The sequence below is a fragment of the Triturus cristatus genome, chromosome 8, assembly GCF_964204655.1.
Source record: "Triturus cristatus chromosome 8, aTriCri1.1, whole genome shotgun sequence".
Taxonomy (NCBI): Eukaryota; Metazoa; Chordata; class Amphibia; order Caudata; family Salamandridae; genus Triturus; species Triturus cristatus.
The window spans coordinates 1,688,986,927-1,689,004,707 of NC_140591.1; the positions used below are offsets into that span (position 1 = coordinate 1,688,986,927).

Here is a 17,781-nt window from a genome sequence, read left to right on the forward strand (position 1 = left end):
TGTAATTCACCGATAATTCCGATTCTTAAACGAACAGATCCTAAGGCCCCGCCAGTATATCGATTGGTTATTGATCTGCGCGAGTTAAACAAATGCATTGTGCCACAATTTCCTGTGGTCCCAGATATCTCGTCATTACTGACAGCTATTGATTCCGAAGCAACATTCTTTACTGTAATCGATCTCAAGAATGCCTTTTTCAGCGTCCCAATAGATCCGGAAAGCCAATATTTGTTCGGATTTAGTTTAAATGGACGTAGCTTTAAATTCTCACGCGCACCTCAAGGATTTACAGAAAGCCCCAGCATCTATAGCCAAGCACTGAAACGAGAACTCGATAGTATCCACATGCCAGTTAACACTGCTCTGCTTCAATATGTCGATGATCTGCTGATCACCGCGAGAAGCGAACCGGAATGTGAAAAAGCATCACTGACAGTTTTACAATTTCTAGCCGAAAAGGGACACAAGGTGTCCCCTTCTAAGCTGCAATTCTGTGTCCAGCGAGTTGTTTATCTTGGACACTCGCTGTCCAAGGAGGGAAGGCAGCTTACACCCGACCGCATTCAGTTAATAGCTAACATGCCAATACCCAAGACACAAAAGGAGGTACGGGCTTTCATAGGCCTCACTTCATATTGTAGGCAGTGGATCCCTCAGTATGCATTTCTAGCAAAACCACTCATTCAGTTGACAACACAGGAGGCAGCCACATCGACTGTTCTCCCTTGGACTCAAGAACATACACAAGCTTTTGAAAGCCTAAAGAAAGCTTTATGTCAAGCACCTGTTTTAGCAACACCATGTTACAGAAAACAGTTTACACTTTTTGTTACAGAACGCGAAGGTACTGCCTTGTCAGTACTTACACAGGAACAAGCAGGAGCACACAAACCATGTGCTTATTTTTCTAGTACATTAGATCCAGTAGCTCAGGCTTTGCCTGCATGCCTGAAATCAGTAGCAGCGACAGCTTTAGCAATCAGACAAAGCGATGCCATAGTGTTAGGACATCCATTGACAGTTCAAGTACCACACACAGTAGAGGTCCTTGTAAATAGAACGCAAACACAACACTTGACTATAGCGCGACTTACAGGGTATGAACTTACATTGTTTCAGCCACATATAGAAATCAGACGCTGTAACACATTGAATCCTGCCACACTTTTGCCAGTAACCGGAACAGACCCACTAGCTCATGACTGTATTGAAGTTATTACTATAACGACAAAACCCAGACAAGACTTGACAGATGTCCCATTGTCAGATCCAGACCTGACGTTGTATGTAGATGGTTCATGTATGAGAACAAGTACAGGAGAGTTAGTGGCTGCTTACGCAGTCACCACAGATACTGAAGTCATTGAAACTAATCGTATAAATACTTTGTCAGCTCAAGCCGCAGAGCTCATCGCTCTGACACAAGCCTGTATTCAAGCCACAAATAAAAAAGTCAACATATACACTGATTCACGTTATGCATTCGGAGTTGTACATGACTTCGGCGTGCTGTGGCGAGAGAGAGGTTATTTAACTTCCCACGGTGCCCACATTCAGCACGGACCCCTCATTCATGCCTTATTAGATGCAATACATCTACCCACTGCAATATCAATTATGAAATGTAAGGCTCATACGAAGGTTACTGATATCATTTCCCAAGGCAATGATCTAGCCGACAGAACAGCTAAACAGACTGCTCAAACTCAAACCCCCGACATGACAAAGACAATAGTCCCGACACCGACACATTGTATGACAGTTAAAGATCCTACCCTTGACGTAATTGACATACAGACACATGCTACACCAGACGAAATAAAGAAATGGACTGAATTGGGAGGGATCCAAACGGACCAAGGATGGATGATGAAGGAAAAGTCTGTATGGTTCCTTCCTGATTCAATGGTCCAAGTTATAATTAACACTATACATAGTCCAGCGCATCTAGGAGAAAAAGCTATGCTAGACAGCATTCAACACATTTGGTTCAATAAACATTTACGAGCAGCAGCCAAACAAAAGGTCCGTACCTGTATGATCTGTTGCCAGTTCAACCCAGGAAAAAGCGTTCCCGTAGAACAGGGTGGATTTCATCCTCCTGACCACCCTTTTGAAGTCCTCCAGATGGATTATATCCAGATGGAACGATGTCGAGGATTCAAATATGTTCTCGTAGTTGTCTGCGCTCTGTCCCGTTGGACGGAGGCATACCCGGTTTCAGATTACACTGCCCCGACTACTGCCAAACAGTTGGTTCGAGAATTCTTCCCACGATACGGTTTACCACGTGTTGTCTACTCAGATAACGGCCAGCCGTTCTCATCCGAATTAATGAAACATGTTTCACTTCTGCTAGGATATCAGTGGAAATTCCACTGTGTTCGACACCCCGAGGCAGCAGGTCTAGTAGAAAGACATAATCAGATACTGAAAATCAGACTGTCCAAAATATGCAGAGAGAAAGGTGTCGACTGGATAGTAGCATTACCAGTTGCACTCTTTTACATGAGAATGGTAGCACACTCTCGAACAGGGCTATCCCCGTATGAGGTGATCTTCGGCAGACCACCAAATATGTGGGGGACGCCCATACCACGCAAAATAACTGATATTGACTGTAATATGCTGACAGATTACTTGGCTTCCTTGATGTCTGCACTACAATCTTGTCGTTCACAGGTTGCTGCAGCATTTCCCGACAACACTGAGGTGAAACCCCATGACGTAGTTCCGGGTGATTTCGTGTTTGTGAAAAATTTCGACCGAAAGACTCAGCTGGAGCCCAGGTGGAAGACACCCAAGTTGGTTCTGCTGACCACAAGAACAGCCGTGAAGATCGAGGGCCGCAAGGGCTGGATTCATTCAAGTCATATCAAGAAATTTCATGGACAATTCTCGGATATAGACATTGTGCCCTGCACTCCCTCACAGACTGATTCAAAACTTCCTTTGGTTGAAAAGACTGAAACTGAACTCTATAAAGTTAAATTGAGGCCTAGAACGTCAGACGATTTGATTGTTTAAGTCCTCTCCTAGGTGAAGCGGTTGAATCTGTCTCTGACATGTATCCTCTAGACCTGAATCATGGACAGTCGCGAAAAATGATGAAACGACAGGCGTATTGTAAATCACTGCGTAGCCATTGCATAGTGACATTAATAATCTTGTTTTTCTTGAGTCTTTTAATAATTACTGCAAGCATATTGTTGCACATATATTACCCTATTTCTAGACATGTTTATAATGTTACTGCTGAACATTCTTTTAGTGACTTACCTCCGCATGAATTGTCTTATAGACTTGCGCTGCGCAATAACACTTTCATTAGTATGTTACATCATTCCCATCAGACTAGTAATGCCACTAATTGTTGGGTGTGTGGCCGACTCCCTCCCTATCAGAATTATGAAGGAGTCCTGCCTTTCTTTCCACATCCGTTTACACATAATGGATCCTGTGGAGCATGGTTTAGTTTAATCAATTCCATAGACTCAGACACAGCAGTTTACCAAGATCATTGGGTATGGGGAAATCTGAACCTAGTTTTACTCAAGGTTTGCTACCCTGACAAGGAGGGTCGCCCCAAGAGAACAGGAACTGATCTAGAAAATGAAGTATATGGATTAGGTAATTTTACACCTAATCTCATGATTCTAAATGTCGTATCCGAAGTTGAACTAGTCTTGCCCACCATGTCAGTATTCCCAGCGAAGGGTGAATTATGTGTAAGAAAGGTTGGTTCCATACATATGGGCCATAGTAAATGCACCACTACAGTAGAATTCAGTGATCAAGGCAAATCTTCATTTAGAGCTTATCGCCACTCCTACTTTATATGTGGTCAGACTGCATATATACGTCTACCTCTAGACTGGGATGGTACCTGCTACATTGCATTCCTTTTGCCACCTGTTTTCCTAGCTCCTCCTGATTATTACAGAAATATTCATTTAGTACACAACAGAGAGCGGAGAGATCTCCCAATTGTCGATTACACTGAAACAGCATGGGAAAAATACACAGATTTCAATAAAGGCATCTTTCCTTATATAGGTACTGTTACTAATAGTAAACTGATACGTAGACTAACTAGAACCCTTGAAGCAGTAGTGAATGAGACTATTTCCGCCTTAGGCAATTTAACGGAAGAGCAGTCTGCTATGCGGATTGTTGTGCTTCAAAATCGTCTTGTTCTTGACGTCATCCTGGCTGATAGGGGCGGAGCTTGTAGGGTCATCGGATCAAGCTGCTGCGTATTCATACCAGAAAATTCGCCATCTGTATATAAAGCCATCACTCGCCTTCATAAGATTGTAAACCAGATACACCAGAACCCAGGCACTTGGACTTGGTCCAGTTGGTTTTGGAGTGTGATATCGGCCTGGGGATGGAGAGTTTTATCCTTCCTAGGTATTGGCCTTCTCATACTATTCAGTTGCTGTCTATGTCTGCAATGTGGACCAGCGATTTGTGGTCTGTGTACCACATCGTGTATTCCACCACCAAGATTTCGTTTGTCCCGGAAGAAGAAAGAAGAACAAATGATGTTATATTAACAGATCAATGGATTGATGAAGATTGATATCTCTTAACGGGCAAGTAGGGGACAAGGAGGGAATGTGGAAATATGGATTTTCCCGATCAGTTATGTCCCCTATCTTGGACCCCAACGGTTCTATGTGCATGTCACAAGTACATGTATGTTCCCTCCAGTTCCAGTTATGAAGACGCAAATACATGTGCGTCCACCGTCAACATGCCCTCTGTCAGATCCGCCATGAATAGGCCGGATATTCCATTCCTAAATATGAAAGGCCACCGGCTTTATATGGTTCACTTATGCCATTTTTCAGTCCAAGCAAGTAGGCCCGGATTCTGTCATCAAACTCCTCTTGCTTTCTGCCTCTGAAAACTCCAGTTCGAGCCTGCATCTGTGACCATGAACTTTGTCTCATTCTCTGCGCGGCTCACGAAGCCTGACATCAGCCTATTCTCTGCCAAGAACTGTATTTCGCCTTCGAGTTATCTGCTTCCCCCTCAGCCGATGCATTCCTGTCTAGTAGTTTAAGTAAACATTCTTCCAGCTACCGAGCAAAAGGCTCGACTTCCCTGTCCTCATGCAAGTAATTCATAGCCCTGTTACCATGGAATATTCCTACCCCCTCGCTTTCAGTGTAGACATTTAGACGCTTGTACACGCACGCACAGTCAGTATAGAATAGATTCTGTCCGAGAGTCCTTCTTTTGTGGATAACATAGTTCTTTAAACATAGGATGTTAGATATGATTTGGGATTAGGTTGACTTGACCCCCCAGACTTTTTGTCTCCACATGTAGAGCTAAATGTCAAGTCCCCTTCACCCCCTAGTTGCACGTCAATCACACGTCATACTGCTGCGCGCGCATCTATGCCAAGTATTATCTTATAGATCCACCTATAGGTGACATCATAACCAATTATGTTCCTTTTTACTCCTTATTACACCCATTTTTCGGTTACGCAGACAAATCGTCATTTTCCTTATCAATTGTTACGCCTATTGCATTCGCTTCATTGTAATGTATGTACTATAAAGGTTACTTCATGTCAATAAAGTATGTACTTCACTTCCTGAACCTCCGTGGTGATGGAACTTGGAGCAACCGATTATAATCGATCATTGGAATAAAGCCCATTCCGAACCTCTAATACCACGGATTCTGCCTCTCATTTTACTGAGCTATTTAATTATGTTTCTGTATCAAATTAAGTCCAGGTAAAGGAAAATTATTTACCACAGTTTCACCCCTCTTCAGCCAGGATAGCTTGATTCCAGTGGCACAGTGAGCCCAGGACCCACGTCTGGGCATACCTGGTGCACTTAGGGCGAGAAAGCAAAAGACACACAATTGATGGACGGAATGCAGAACAAATCAAAACATTCACCCCCAGTCAAGAGATCTGGGTTAAATCCACCATTCTTTTGCTCACCATGCCACCCCAGTTAAGATCTGACCATATGCAAATCCATCTTGACCCTGTGCCTCATGGGAACAGTCCAGCCCGAATTGCCAAGCCAGGTCGTCCCTGGACCGGAGACAAGCCTCCTAGGACCGGTTTCAGGGTTTCACCCCTCTTCAGCCAGGAAAGCTTGATTCCAGGGGCACAGTGACCCAAGGACCCACGTCTGGGCATACCTGGCGCACTTAGGGCGAGAAAGCAAAAGACACACAACTTATATGGATAGCCCGGCAAGGAGGAAGGTGGGCAGCAGATTATCAGGAAGGTGGCCACTGGCCAGTATAGAGGGAAACAAGTCTGGGTTGCCTACTCTATACGGATAGCCTGGCACGGCTGAAGGTGGGCAGCAGATTAACAGGAAGGTTACCACTGGCAAGTATAGTGGGGAACGAGCAAGGGGTGCCCTCTCAATACGGATAGCCTGGCATGGATGAAGGTGGGCAGCAGATTATCTGGACGGTGACCACTGGCTAGAATAGAGGGGAGTGAGACAAGGGTGTCCTCTCAATACGGATAGCCTGGCGTAGATGAAGGTGGCCAGCAGATTATCAGGACGGTGGCCACTGGCCATTATAGAGGGGAACAAAACAAGGGTGCCCACTCTATACAGATAGCCTGGCATGGGTGAAGGTGGGCAGCAGATTATCAGGAAGGTGGCCTCTGGCCAGTATAGAGGGGAATGAGATAAGGGTGCCAACTCTATACGGATAGCCTGGCATGGTGGGCAGCAGATTATCATGTAGGTGGCCACTGGCCAGTATAGAGGGGAACGAGACAAGGGTGCCCGCTCCATACGGATAGCCTGGCATGGGTGAAGGTGGGCAGCAGATTATCAGGAAGGTGGCCACTGGCCAGCATAGAAGGGAAGGAGACAAGGGTGCCCACTCTATACGGATAGCCTGGCATGGGTGAAGGTGGGCAGCAGATTATCAGGAAGGTGTCCACTGGCAAGTATAGCAGGGAATGAGCCAGGGGTGCCCCCTCTATATGGATAGATTGGCACTCATGAAGGTGGGCAGTAGATTATCAGGAAGGTGGCCACTGCCAGTATAGAGGGGAATGAGCCAGGGGTGCCCCCTTTAAATGGATAGCCTAGCACTCATGAAGGTGGGCAGTAGATTATCAGGAAGGTGGCCACTGGCCAGTATAGAGGGGAATGAGCCTGAGGTGCCCGCTCTACATGGAAATCCTTGCACAGGTGAAGGTGGGCAGTAGATTATCAGGATGGTGACCACTGGCGAGTATGGAGGGGAACGAGACAAGGGTGCCCACTCTATACGGATATTCTGGCACAGGTGAAGGTGGGCAGCAGATTATCAGGATGGTGACCACTGGCCAGTATAGAGGGGAACGAGAAAGGGTGCCCCCTCTATACAGATAGCCTGGCACGGGTGAAGGTGGGAAGTTGATTCTCAGGACGGTGGCCACTGGCGAGTATAGAGGGGAGCGAGCCAGGGGTGCCCACTCTATATGGATAGCCTGGACCGGCTGAAAGTGGGCAGCAGATTATCAGGACGGTGGTCACCGGCCAGTATAGAGGGGATCAAAACAAGGGTGTCCACTCTATATGGATATCCTGGCACAGGTGAAGATGGGCAGCAGATTATCAGGACGGTGACCACCGGCCAGTATAGAGGGGATCGAGACAAGGGTGCCCCCTCTATACAGATAGCCTGGCACAGGTGAAGGTGGGCAGTAGATTATCAGGACAGTGGCCACTACCCAGTATAGAGGGGAACGAGACAAGGGTGCCCGCTCTATACGGATAGCCTGGCATGGGTGAAGGTGGGCAGCAGATTATCAGGACGGTGGCCACTGGCCAGTATAGAGGGGAACGAGACAAGGGTGCCCACTCTATACGGATATCCTGGCACGGATGTAGGGTGGCAGTATAGAGGGAGCGAGCCGGGGGGGGGGGCTTGATATTTGCACTGGTCATTGAACCAGTGGCACAGTTGCTATGGGTTCAGCGCGGTGATGATAGTTTTCTGGTGAGAGACGCGTGAGAGTTCATATCCCTATATGCTGATGACGTATTACTGACCTTTAGAGACTAGGTGGCCCCCTGGGACAGGATGGATGACATGATCGGGGAGGGTGAATTCCGGGTTTAGGCTGAAGGTTAACAGATCTATCCTTTTTCCCATAAATGCGGCTGGCCTGGAAAATGAGGCCCCTCTTGATATACAACTCCCGCCCAATGCATGTAAGTATTTGGGAAGTTATCTGAGCACCAACCTCATTGAGGTTTATGAGGGCAATGTGGGAGCTTTATTGACGGGGTTGGAACGAAGCATTTACAGTTGGGTGACACCTTGACATTACAGATATGGGTGAACCCTTTTCATTCAATAAGCAAAACAGCGGGAATATTACATGAAACTAATGGAAACTGATGCAGAGTCATGGGAGGGAAATGTAGTATTAACCGGTTAAACTTTTTATTTTTATAAATGTGTCTTTGTATTGTAGTCATGTGCCTTGTTCAGGTAGTGATTATAACTGTTTGTTTAGTGTGTTTGAAAGACTCAAGATCTCAATAAATTGTTTCTGAATCTGAATCTACGAACATGAACCTCTGTCAATAGACTTCTTTCTACGGATACTGTTCTATCAAGAGACTCCTCTATACGGACAGACTCCCCTCTATGGACAGACTCCCATCTATACAATTGTCTACAGACAATTTCACTCTACAGACAGACTTCACTCTACGGACAGACTCCTCCCTAAGGACAGATCCCTCTCTACGGACAGACTCCTCCCTAAGGACAGATCCCTCTCTATAGACAGACTCCTCTCTTTGGTGAGTCATCTCTCTTTGGACAGAATCCTCTCTATTGACAGACTCCGCCCCATTGACAGACTCCTCTCTACGGACAGATCCCTTTCTACGGACAGACTCCTACCTAAGGACAGACCCTCTCTACAGAGAGACTCCACTCTATGGACAGACCCCTCTCTATGGACAGACTCCTCCCTATGGACAGACTCCTCCCTACGGACAGCCTCCGCTCCATGGAGAGACTCCACTCTACTGAATAGACTCCGCTCTATGGAATAGACTCCTATCTATGGACAGACTCTTCTCTATGGACTGACTCCTCTCTATGGTCATTCGTCTCTCAATGGACAGACTCCTCCCTAAGGACAGAATCTGCTCTATGGACAGACTCCCCTCTAAGGAATAGACTCCTCTCTATGACCAGACCCTACTCTAACAATAGACTCCTTCCTAACGGACAGACTCCTCTCCAAGGACAGACCATTCTCTATGGACAGACTACTCTCTATGGACAGACTCCTTCATAAGGACAGACTCCTCTCTACGGACAGAATACGTGCTATTAACAGACTCCTCTCTATGAACAGACCCCTTTCTATCGACAGACTCCTCTCTACGGACATATCCCTTTCTACGGACAGACTCCTACCTAAGGACAGACCCCTCTCTACAGACAGACTCTACTCTACAGACAGACTCCACTCTATGGACTGACCCCTCTCTATGGACAGACTCCTCCCTATGGAAAGACTCCTCCCTGCGGACAGCCTCCACTCCATGGAGAGACTCCTCTCTACTGAATAGACTCCGCTCTATGGAATAGACTCCTATCTATGGACAGACTCTTCTCTATGGACTGACTCCTCTCTATGGTCATTTGTCTCTCAATGGACAGACTCCTCCCTAAGGACAAAATCTGCTCTATGGACAGATTCCTCTCTATGGACAGACTCCTCTCTATGGAAAGACCCCTTTCTATGGATAGACTCATCTCTATGGACAGACTCATTCATAAGAACAGACTCCTCTCTACCGACAGACTGCTCTCTACAGACAGAATTCACTCTACGGACAGACTCCTCTCTATGGACAGACCCCTCTCTATGGACAGACTCCTCCCTATTGACAGACCCCTGTCTATGGACATACGCCTCTCAATGGACAGACACCTCCCTACAGACAGACTCCTCCGTACGGACAAACCCATCTTCATGGACAGACTCCTCTCTATGGACAGACTCCTTTCTAAGGACAGACTCCACTCTATTGACAGACTTCACTCTACAGACAGAATTCACTTTACGGACAGATTCCTCTCTAAGGACAGACCACTCTCTATGGACAGACTCCTCTCTATGGGCAAACTTCCCTCTGCAGACAGAATTCACTCTAGTGACAGACTCATCCCTACGGACAGACCCCTCTTTATGCACAGACTCCTCTCTATGGGCAGGCCTCTCTCTATGGACAGACTCCTCTCCATGGACAGACTCCTCTCCATGGACAGAATACGCTCTATCGACAGACTCCTCCCTATGGAAAGACCCCTTTCTGTGGACAGACTCCTCTCTATGGAGAGATTCCTTCATATGGACAGACTCCTCTCCACGGACAGACCCCTCTCTATTGAGTAGACACATATCTATGGACAGACTCATCTCTATGCACAGACTTCCCTCTATGGACACACACCTCTCTAAGAACAGGCTCCTCTCTACGGGCAGACTCCGCTCAATGAACAGGAACCTTTCTAAGGTCAGACTCCTTTCTCCAAACAGACTCCTCTCTATGGACACTCTCCTCTCTTTGAACAGAGACCTCTCTAGAGACAGACTCCACTCTATGGATAGACTCCTCTATATGGACAAACTCCTCTCTATAGACAGAATCCTCTCTATGAACAGACTCCTCCCCATGGATAGACTCCACTCTATGGACACTCTCCTCTCTTTGAACAGAGACCTCTCTAGAGACAGACTCCTCTCTATGGATAGACTCCTCTATATGGACAAACTCCTCTCTTTAGACAGAATCCTCTCTATGAACAGACTCCTCCCCATGGATAGACTCCTCTCTATGGACAGGCTTTCTCTATGGACACTCTCCTCTCTATGAACAGACACCTCTATATGGACAGACTCCTCCCAATGGAAATTCTCATCTCTATGGACAGACTCCTTTCTATTAATAGACTCTTCTCTATGGATAGACTTCTCTCTATGGACTGACCCCTCTCTATGGACAGACACCTCTGTATGGACAGACACCTCTGTGAAAAGACTCTTCTCTGTGAACAGACTCCTCTCTGTTGATAGACTCCTCTCTCTGGACAGACTCCCCGCTATGGAAAGACTCCTCACTACAGACAGACTCTTCTCTATGAACAGACTCCTCTGTATGGACAGACTCCTCTCTATGGACAGACACCACTCTGAAAAGACTCTTCTCTGTTAACAGACTCCTCTCTACAAACAGACTCCTGACTATGGACAGATTCCTCTCTATGGACACTCTCTTCTCTATGAACATTCAGTTCTCCTCGGACAGACCATTCTCCATGGACAGACTCCTCTCTATGGACAGACTTCTGTCTACAGACAAACTTCACTCTACAGACAGACTTTGCTCCACGGACATACTCCTCTCTACAGACAGACTCCTCTCTGTAAACAGACTCCTCTGTTTGGACAAACTCTTTTCTATTGAAAGACCCCTCTCTATGGATAGACACCTCCATATGGACAGACTCCTTTATACAGACAGACTCCTCTCTACAAAAAGACTCCTCCCTATGGACAGACTCCTCTCTATAGCACTATCTTCTCTAGGAACAGACACCTCTCTACGGATAGACTCCACTCTATGGACAGACTCCCCTCAAAGGACAATCTCCTCTCTACAAACTCTTCTCTATAAATAGACTCCTTCCTATGGACAGACTTCTCTCTGTGGACAGACAACTCTGTATGAACAGACTTCTCTTTATTAACTGACCCCTCTCTATGAACAGACTCCTCTAGGAACAGACTCCTCGCTACAGACTCCTCTCTAGGGATAGACTCCTCTCAATGACCAGACTTCTCTCCTTGAACAGACTTCTGGGTGTGAACAGACACCTTTCTGTGAGCAGACTCCGCTCTATGAATTGACTTTTATCTATGGACATGCATCTCTCTATTGCCAGACTCCTCTCTATGGACAGACACATCTCTCTGGACAGACTCCTCTCTATAGACAGACTCCTCTCTATGAACAGAATCCTCCCTATGGACAGACTGCTCCCTATGGACAGACTCCTCTCTCTGGACAGACTCCTCTCTCTGGACAGACTCCTCTCTATGGACGGACTCCTCTCTATGGACGGACTCCTCTCTATGGACGGACTCCTCTCTACCAACACTCTCATCTCTATGGACAAACTCCTTTCTATTAATAGACTTCTCTCTATGGACTGACCCCTCTCTATGGACAGACACCTCTCTATGGACAGACTTCTCACTACAGACAGACTCCTCACTACGGACAGACACCTCACTACGGACAGACGCCTCTGTATTGATAGACTCCTCTCAATGGACATACTTCTCTTAATGGACAGACTCCTCACTATGGACAGACACCTCTCTCGGAAAACTCCTCTCTCTGGATAGACTCCTCTCTATGCCAGACTCCATTCTATGGCCAGACTCCTCTTTATGTACAGACCCCTCTCTATGGACAGAATCCTCTCTATGAACAGAATCCTCTCTATGGACATTCTCCTCTCTATGGAAAACTCCACTTTATAAACACACTCCTTTCTACGGACAGACTCCTCTCTAGGAATAGTCACCTCTCTACTGAAAGACCCCTCTCTATGGACAGACTCATCTCTACGGACAGACTCCTCTCTATTGCCAGACTCCTCTCTATGGACAGACCCCTCTCTTCTGACAGACTCCTCTCTACGATCAGACCCCTCTTTATGAACAGACCCCTTTGTATGGACAGACTTCTCGCTATGGACACACTCTTTTCCATGGACAGACTCCTCTTTATGAGAAGACTCCTCTCTAAGGATAGACTGCTCTCTACGGACAGACTGCTCTCTATGGACAAACAGGCACATGCATCAATATTGGCTGTTGCGATTCCTTAATTGCGATTTTTAAGGAATCGCAATTAAGGAATCGCAAAAGCCTATGCATGTAGAAATCGCTGAAAAAATAGCGATTTCTAAACATTCCTTAATTGCGACTCCCAAATTGCGAGTCGCAATTAAGGAATACCTCCCCATTCATTCCTATGGGCCAAGAGGCCCATAGGAATCAATGGGATGACATTCTCAATTTGCGATTCTCAATTAGAGAATCGCAAATTGAGAATGCATGTTCAAGGGTGCAAGGGTGTCAAGACGACACACCGTTGCACCCCTGAAATCGATCTGTGCACAAATGTTGCGCACACACATGTCCAAAGGACATGTGTGTGTGTAACCTACGACTTTGAAAAATGCACTTTAGTGCATTTTTCAAAGTTTTCGCTATTTACTATGTGATATGATTCCACGGTAAATAGCGGGCCCAAATAGCGAAATCGCTGTTTTTAAAGGCATCTTGCATTGCAGTTAAGTAATTGCAATTTGCGATTCCTTAAATGCAATCGCAATTTAAGAAATCACAAAAATTAGCGATTTCTTAAATTGCGAGTGGCAAGTTGTTTCATGCATCGCAAAAGCTATTTTTGCGATCGCAAACGGCCGATTTTTGCGATTCGCACCGTTTGCGATCGCAAAAAGCTTTGATGCATGTGCCTGTATGTCCACAGTTTTGAACACAAGCTACTCACAATCTCTGTAATTTAATATATGTAAGTATAATTTAAAAACAATTATTTTGAGGGGTGAGTAGAACATAGGAATGCCTTCTACCTGTATTTTATTAATTTCATTATTGTTGATTTCTCTCTGGCTCTGAATTGAACTGTCAGTAAACACATGCGAACTCCTTCCCAGGACAGACACAGGAATCTCACCTGGGTGTTCAGTTGGAGAGACCTCAGTCACTGAATCTTCTCAATCTGAGTAGAGTTTGAGTTTCCCCTGTGACAGCTTCTCCAGAAGAGCTTCTCCCAGGTCTGCAGAGCACTCACATGAGAGGTGAACACCACCCAGGCTGTGGAGTAGAAGCAGGTGCATCAGTCAGGCCCGGGGTAACTCACCCATGGGATTTCATACAAACTCCAAGTCCCGCCCTCCCTGAGGACCGCCTCTGGGCACACGCCCTGCAGAGGAGCCCCTGTGTCCGTCTGTCATGTCCAGACCCAACCTAGGACGCGCCGCCCAATCAAACCCATGTCTGGAGCAGCACCAGAGCCTATCAAACAACAGGCAGGACCCTTGGTGCAGCGCACACCCTGAACTGATGGGCTTCAAGGCGCTCGTAGATGTGATGATGAAAGAAAAGGAGAGAACAGTGCAATAAAGACATTGCTTATTATCACACAATCTGCTCATGCAGGAAAGCTGGGATTGCATGTTGTATTGTTTGTTCTGTCTCACAAACCTACACACATTCTCTCACAGACCTAGCCACATTCTATTTCACAGACCTACACACTGACTGTCAGGGGCCTGCTGCACCAGCTGGCAAATTAATGGCCCAACCGCTGTGCGTGCTGCCTACATGCCACCAACTCACAAACACACAGACACACACACAGATCCAGCCACAAACAAACACAGCCTCACAGACACACACACACACACACACACACAGGTACACAGAGCCACACAGACACATGCACAGGTATACACTGCCACACAGACGCACACAGACATCCTGTCACACAAACACACAGACACACACACACACAGCCATACACGGCAACACACGCACAGGGATACATCACACTTCCAGCAGTGATGTCATATGACAGTAACAATCAGCTGGCATTGGGCTGTCAAGAGACTGAGACTGGACTTTAGGAAATGATTAGGGGGGTGTTGCAGGGGTGTTGCACCTCCTACACCCCCCTTCAAGTTACGCCCCTGACTAGATACGGTCAAATGTACTTTCCTCATTGTTCTGTCCATGTCCATCTTTAATATGGGAGTTTAAGGCCAACAGCGGATCTCTCAATGGGCGGAGCGCCTAGTTGGAGAAGGTGCCAGGGCAGTTATGGGCAGATCTGCACCCTTAGAGGGGCTTTTCCAAACTCACTTCTCGGACTTGGGTACCCCCAATTCACAAACCTCACTTATTGCACACATTTTATTGTCATGGAATGGGATGTGCCTTTTCCACATCATTGTAAAATATATGTGTGAGCCCCATCTACGATATACATTTTAGAAATCAATGACGTGATAAGAACTTCACAGCTCTGTACCTTAGTTTCTGTAGTTTGCAGTTTGGATGTTTTAGGCCTTCACACAACTTCTTCACTCCAGTGTCTCCCAGCTTTATGTTGCCCAGCTCGAGCTCTGTGAGAGATGAGTTTGTTTCCAGGACAGAGGCGAGGTCTCCGCAGCATGCATTGGTGAGCGAGCACTCTCGCAACCTGCAGGACAGAAGAGACATGGAGAGGAGTAAAGCAGAGCACAGACAGGGGCGTCACAACTTCAGTTTTATCTTCATTTCCTTCCCGTCCTTGACTTACTCCCCTCTAGTGACACATCCGACCTTGCACATCCGACCACGCCCTGTATATATAGGAATCTCATGGGGGGAGTTCTCAGACTAGCAGAGGCCGAGCTAAATGGATATATTCATAAATATATTAATATATGTTTTATGCTGCAGACCCTCTTCTGTGGTGTGAAAGGTCAACTCACAACTTTAGCAGTTGTTGCTGCTAGTTGTATATTTAAACAGAGCAGCTTTGGGTCCGAGATCTTCAGCCATTGGTCTGCTATATTATCATTCACATTTTGGGGCAAAGTGCCAGCCCTCTCTTCCCATTGGCTCCCTTCATTCTGAGTGACAGCACAAAGCTTCCTCCTAAAAACCATTCCTTTCTTCTCATTGGCAATGCTGATTTAAGGTGTTTTTCAAAACATTTTATTTATTTTTATGTTCACTTGAAACAGCATTTTTTTGCCTATACTTTGGGTGCCACGCTATATACTGCTTTATTTCCGGGCTCATTTTTAAAGTTAGTAAATGCCCCATGATACGAAGCCTTTCACGTGCGCAGTAGTGGTCTGCTCAAAGACTGCGGATCCGTAAGATGTAGAAAGCGTTCTGTTTTTAAAAAGCTCCAGAACAATATTTTCCAGATTAAAAATATCAATGATGAACAATCCCTTGCAAGTCAGTATTGAGGGGATTAAGTTACTTTGAGCAAGTGTTATGAAGAACTTACCTCTATGTGAATTCCAAAGCCAAAGCCTCCAAAGCGCTGTGGAGCGCCGAGTGAGGCCGCTCCCTCCAATCAGGGCGCTGTGGAGCGCCGAGTGAGGCCGCTCCCTCCAATCAGGGCGCTGTGGAGCGCCGAGTGAGGCTGCTCCCTCCAATCAGGGCGCTGTGGAGCGCCGAGTGAGGCCGCTCCCTCCAATCAGGGCGCTGTGGAGCGCCGAGTGAGGCCGCTCCCTCCAATCAGGGCGCTGTGGAGCGCCGAGTGAGGCCGCTCCCTCCAATCAGGGCGCTGTGGAGCGCCGAGTGAGGCCGCTCCCTCCAATCAGGGCGCTGTGGAGCGCCGAGTGAGGCCGCTCCCTCCAATCAGGGCGCTGTGGAGCGCCGAGTGAGGCCGCTCCCTCCAATCAGGGCGCTGTGGAGCGCCGAGTGAGGCCGCTCCCTCCAATCAGGGCGCTGTGGAGCGCCGAGTGAGGCCGCTCCCTCCAATCAGGGCGCTGTGGAGCGCCGAGTGAGGCCGCTCCCTCCAATCAGGGCGCTGTGGAGCGCCGAGTGAGGCCGCTCCCTCCAATCAGGGCGCTGTGGAGCGCCGAGTGAGGCTGCTCCCTCCAATCAGGGCGCTGCTCTCATAGTGCTGAAAGCAGCACCAGGATTGGTCAAGGAAGTTGCAGCATCCAGTTCCTGGAAATAGAGGTCCGGAGCGGAGGACGTCATGTTTGTCTTCAGGTGTTAACTTTTTTTTAATATTATTTTCATGAGCACCCCCTCACAGATGCCAGCCATCTCCTGCTGCACAGTCAATGAAGCAATACATATAAACATGCCTGCACCATGAATAAACATGGAAGCTTATGTGTCCAAAGGTTTATCAGGTTAGCGCACTAGTCATTCAGTGACATATTGCCTCTTAGAGGTTTGGTGACATCATCGCCCCTTTATAAATAGCCCTGGCTGAGAGCACACTTCCTCTTTCTTTTTGCTGCTCTAGTGGGACATATGTACTCATTCAGCCGCCTTTATTTCGAAGTTGTTCTTTTAATATCGGGATGTTGTCCGATAAGCAGTGTGCAGCCCTGACAGATACCACCCTTAGGGGCTAGACTGATGCGCTTTAGTGTGGTGGACCACATCACCGCACTCTAATGCATAGTCACGCATTATGAGTGCTTTGACACCATCCAGCATGCTGCTAGGCACAAGCTAGGAGTGACCTTCGGGTGGGGAGGAGCTGCATTAATAGCAACAGGGGACCGGGAGTGACCCTCGGGGGGGAGAGCTGCACTAACAGCAGCAGGGGACCGGGAGTGACCCTCGGGTGGGGGGAAGCTGCATTAACAGCAGGAGGGGACCAGGAGTGACCCTCGGGTGGGGGGAAGCTGCATTAACAGCAGCAGGGGACCGGGAGTGACCCTGGGGTGGGGAGGAGCTGCATTAACAGCAGCAGGGGACCGGGAGTGACCCTGGGGTGGGGAGGAGCTGCACTATCAGCAGCAGGGGACCGGGAGTGACCCTCGGGTGGGAGGGACCGACTCTCAGGGGGGAGGAGCTGCATTAATAGCAGCAGGGGACTGGGAGTGACTCTCAGGGGGAGGAGCTGCATTAATATGAGCAGGGGACCGGGAGAAATAGTGTAGTTCCTATTTCCCTAAATAGGT

General features: G+C 47.4%; 1 protein-coding gene across 3 annotated transcripts in view; it reads right to left on the minus strand.

The window, feature by feature from the left end:
• Nucleotides 1-17,781, minus strand: part of LOC146808616 (NACHT, LRR and PYD domains-containing protein 12-like) — a 493,486-nt gene that overhangs the window by 37,691 nt on the left and 438,014 nt on the right. For all 3 annotated transcript variants that reach the window (XM_085623630.1, XM_085623628.1, XM_085623629.1), the window contains 2 exons: nt 15,162-15,332; nt 13,806-13,945 (listed from right to left, as the gene is read on the minus strand). In XM_085623630.1, the coding sequence (XP_085479756.1) occupies nt 13,846-13,945; nt 15,162-15,332 (271 nt within the window). In that variant the 3' untranslated portion in view covers nt 13,806-13,845. The remainder of the gene's footprint in view (nt 1-13,805; nt 13,946-15,161; nt 15,333-17,781) is intronic.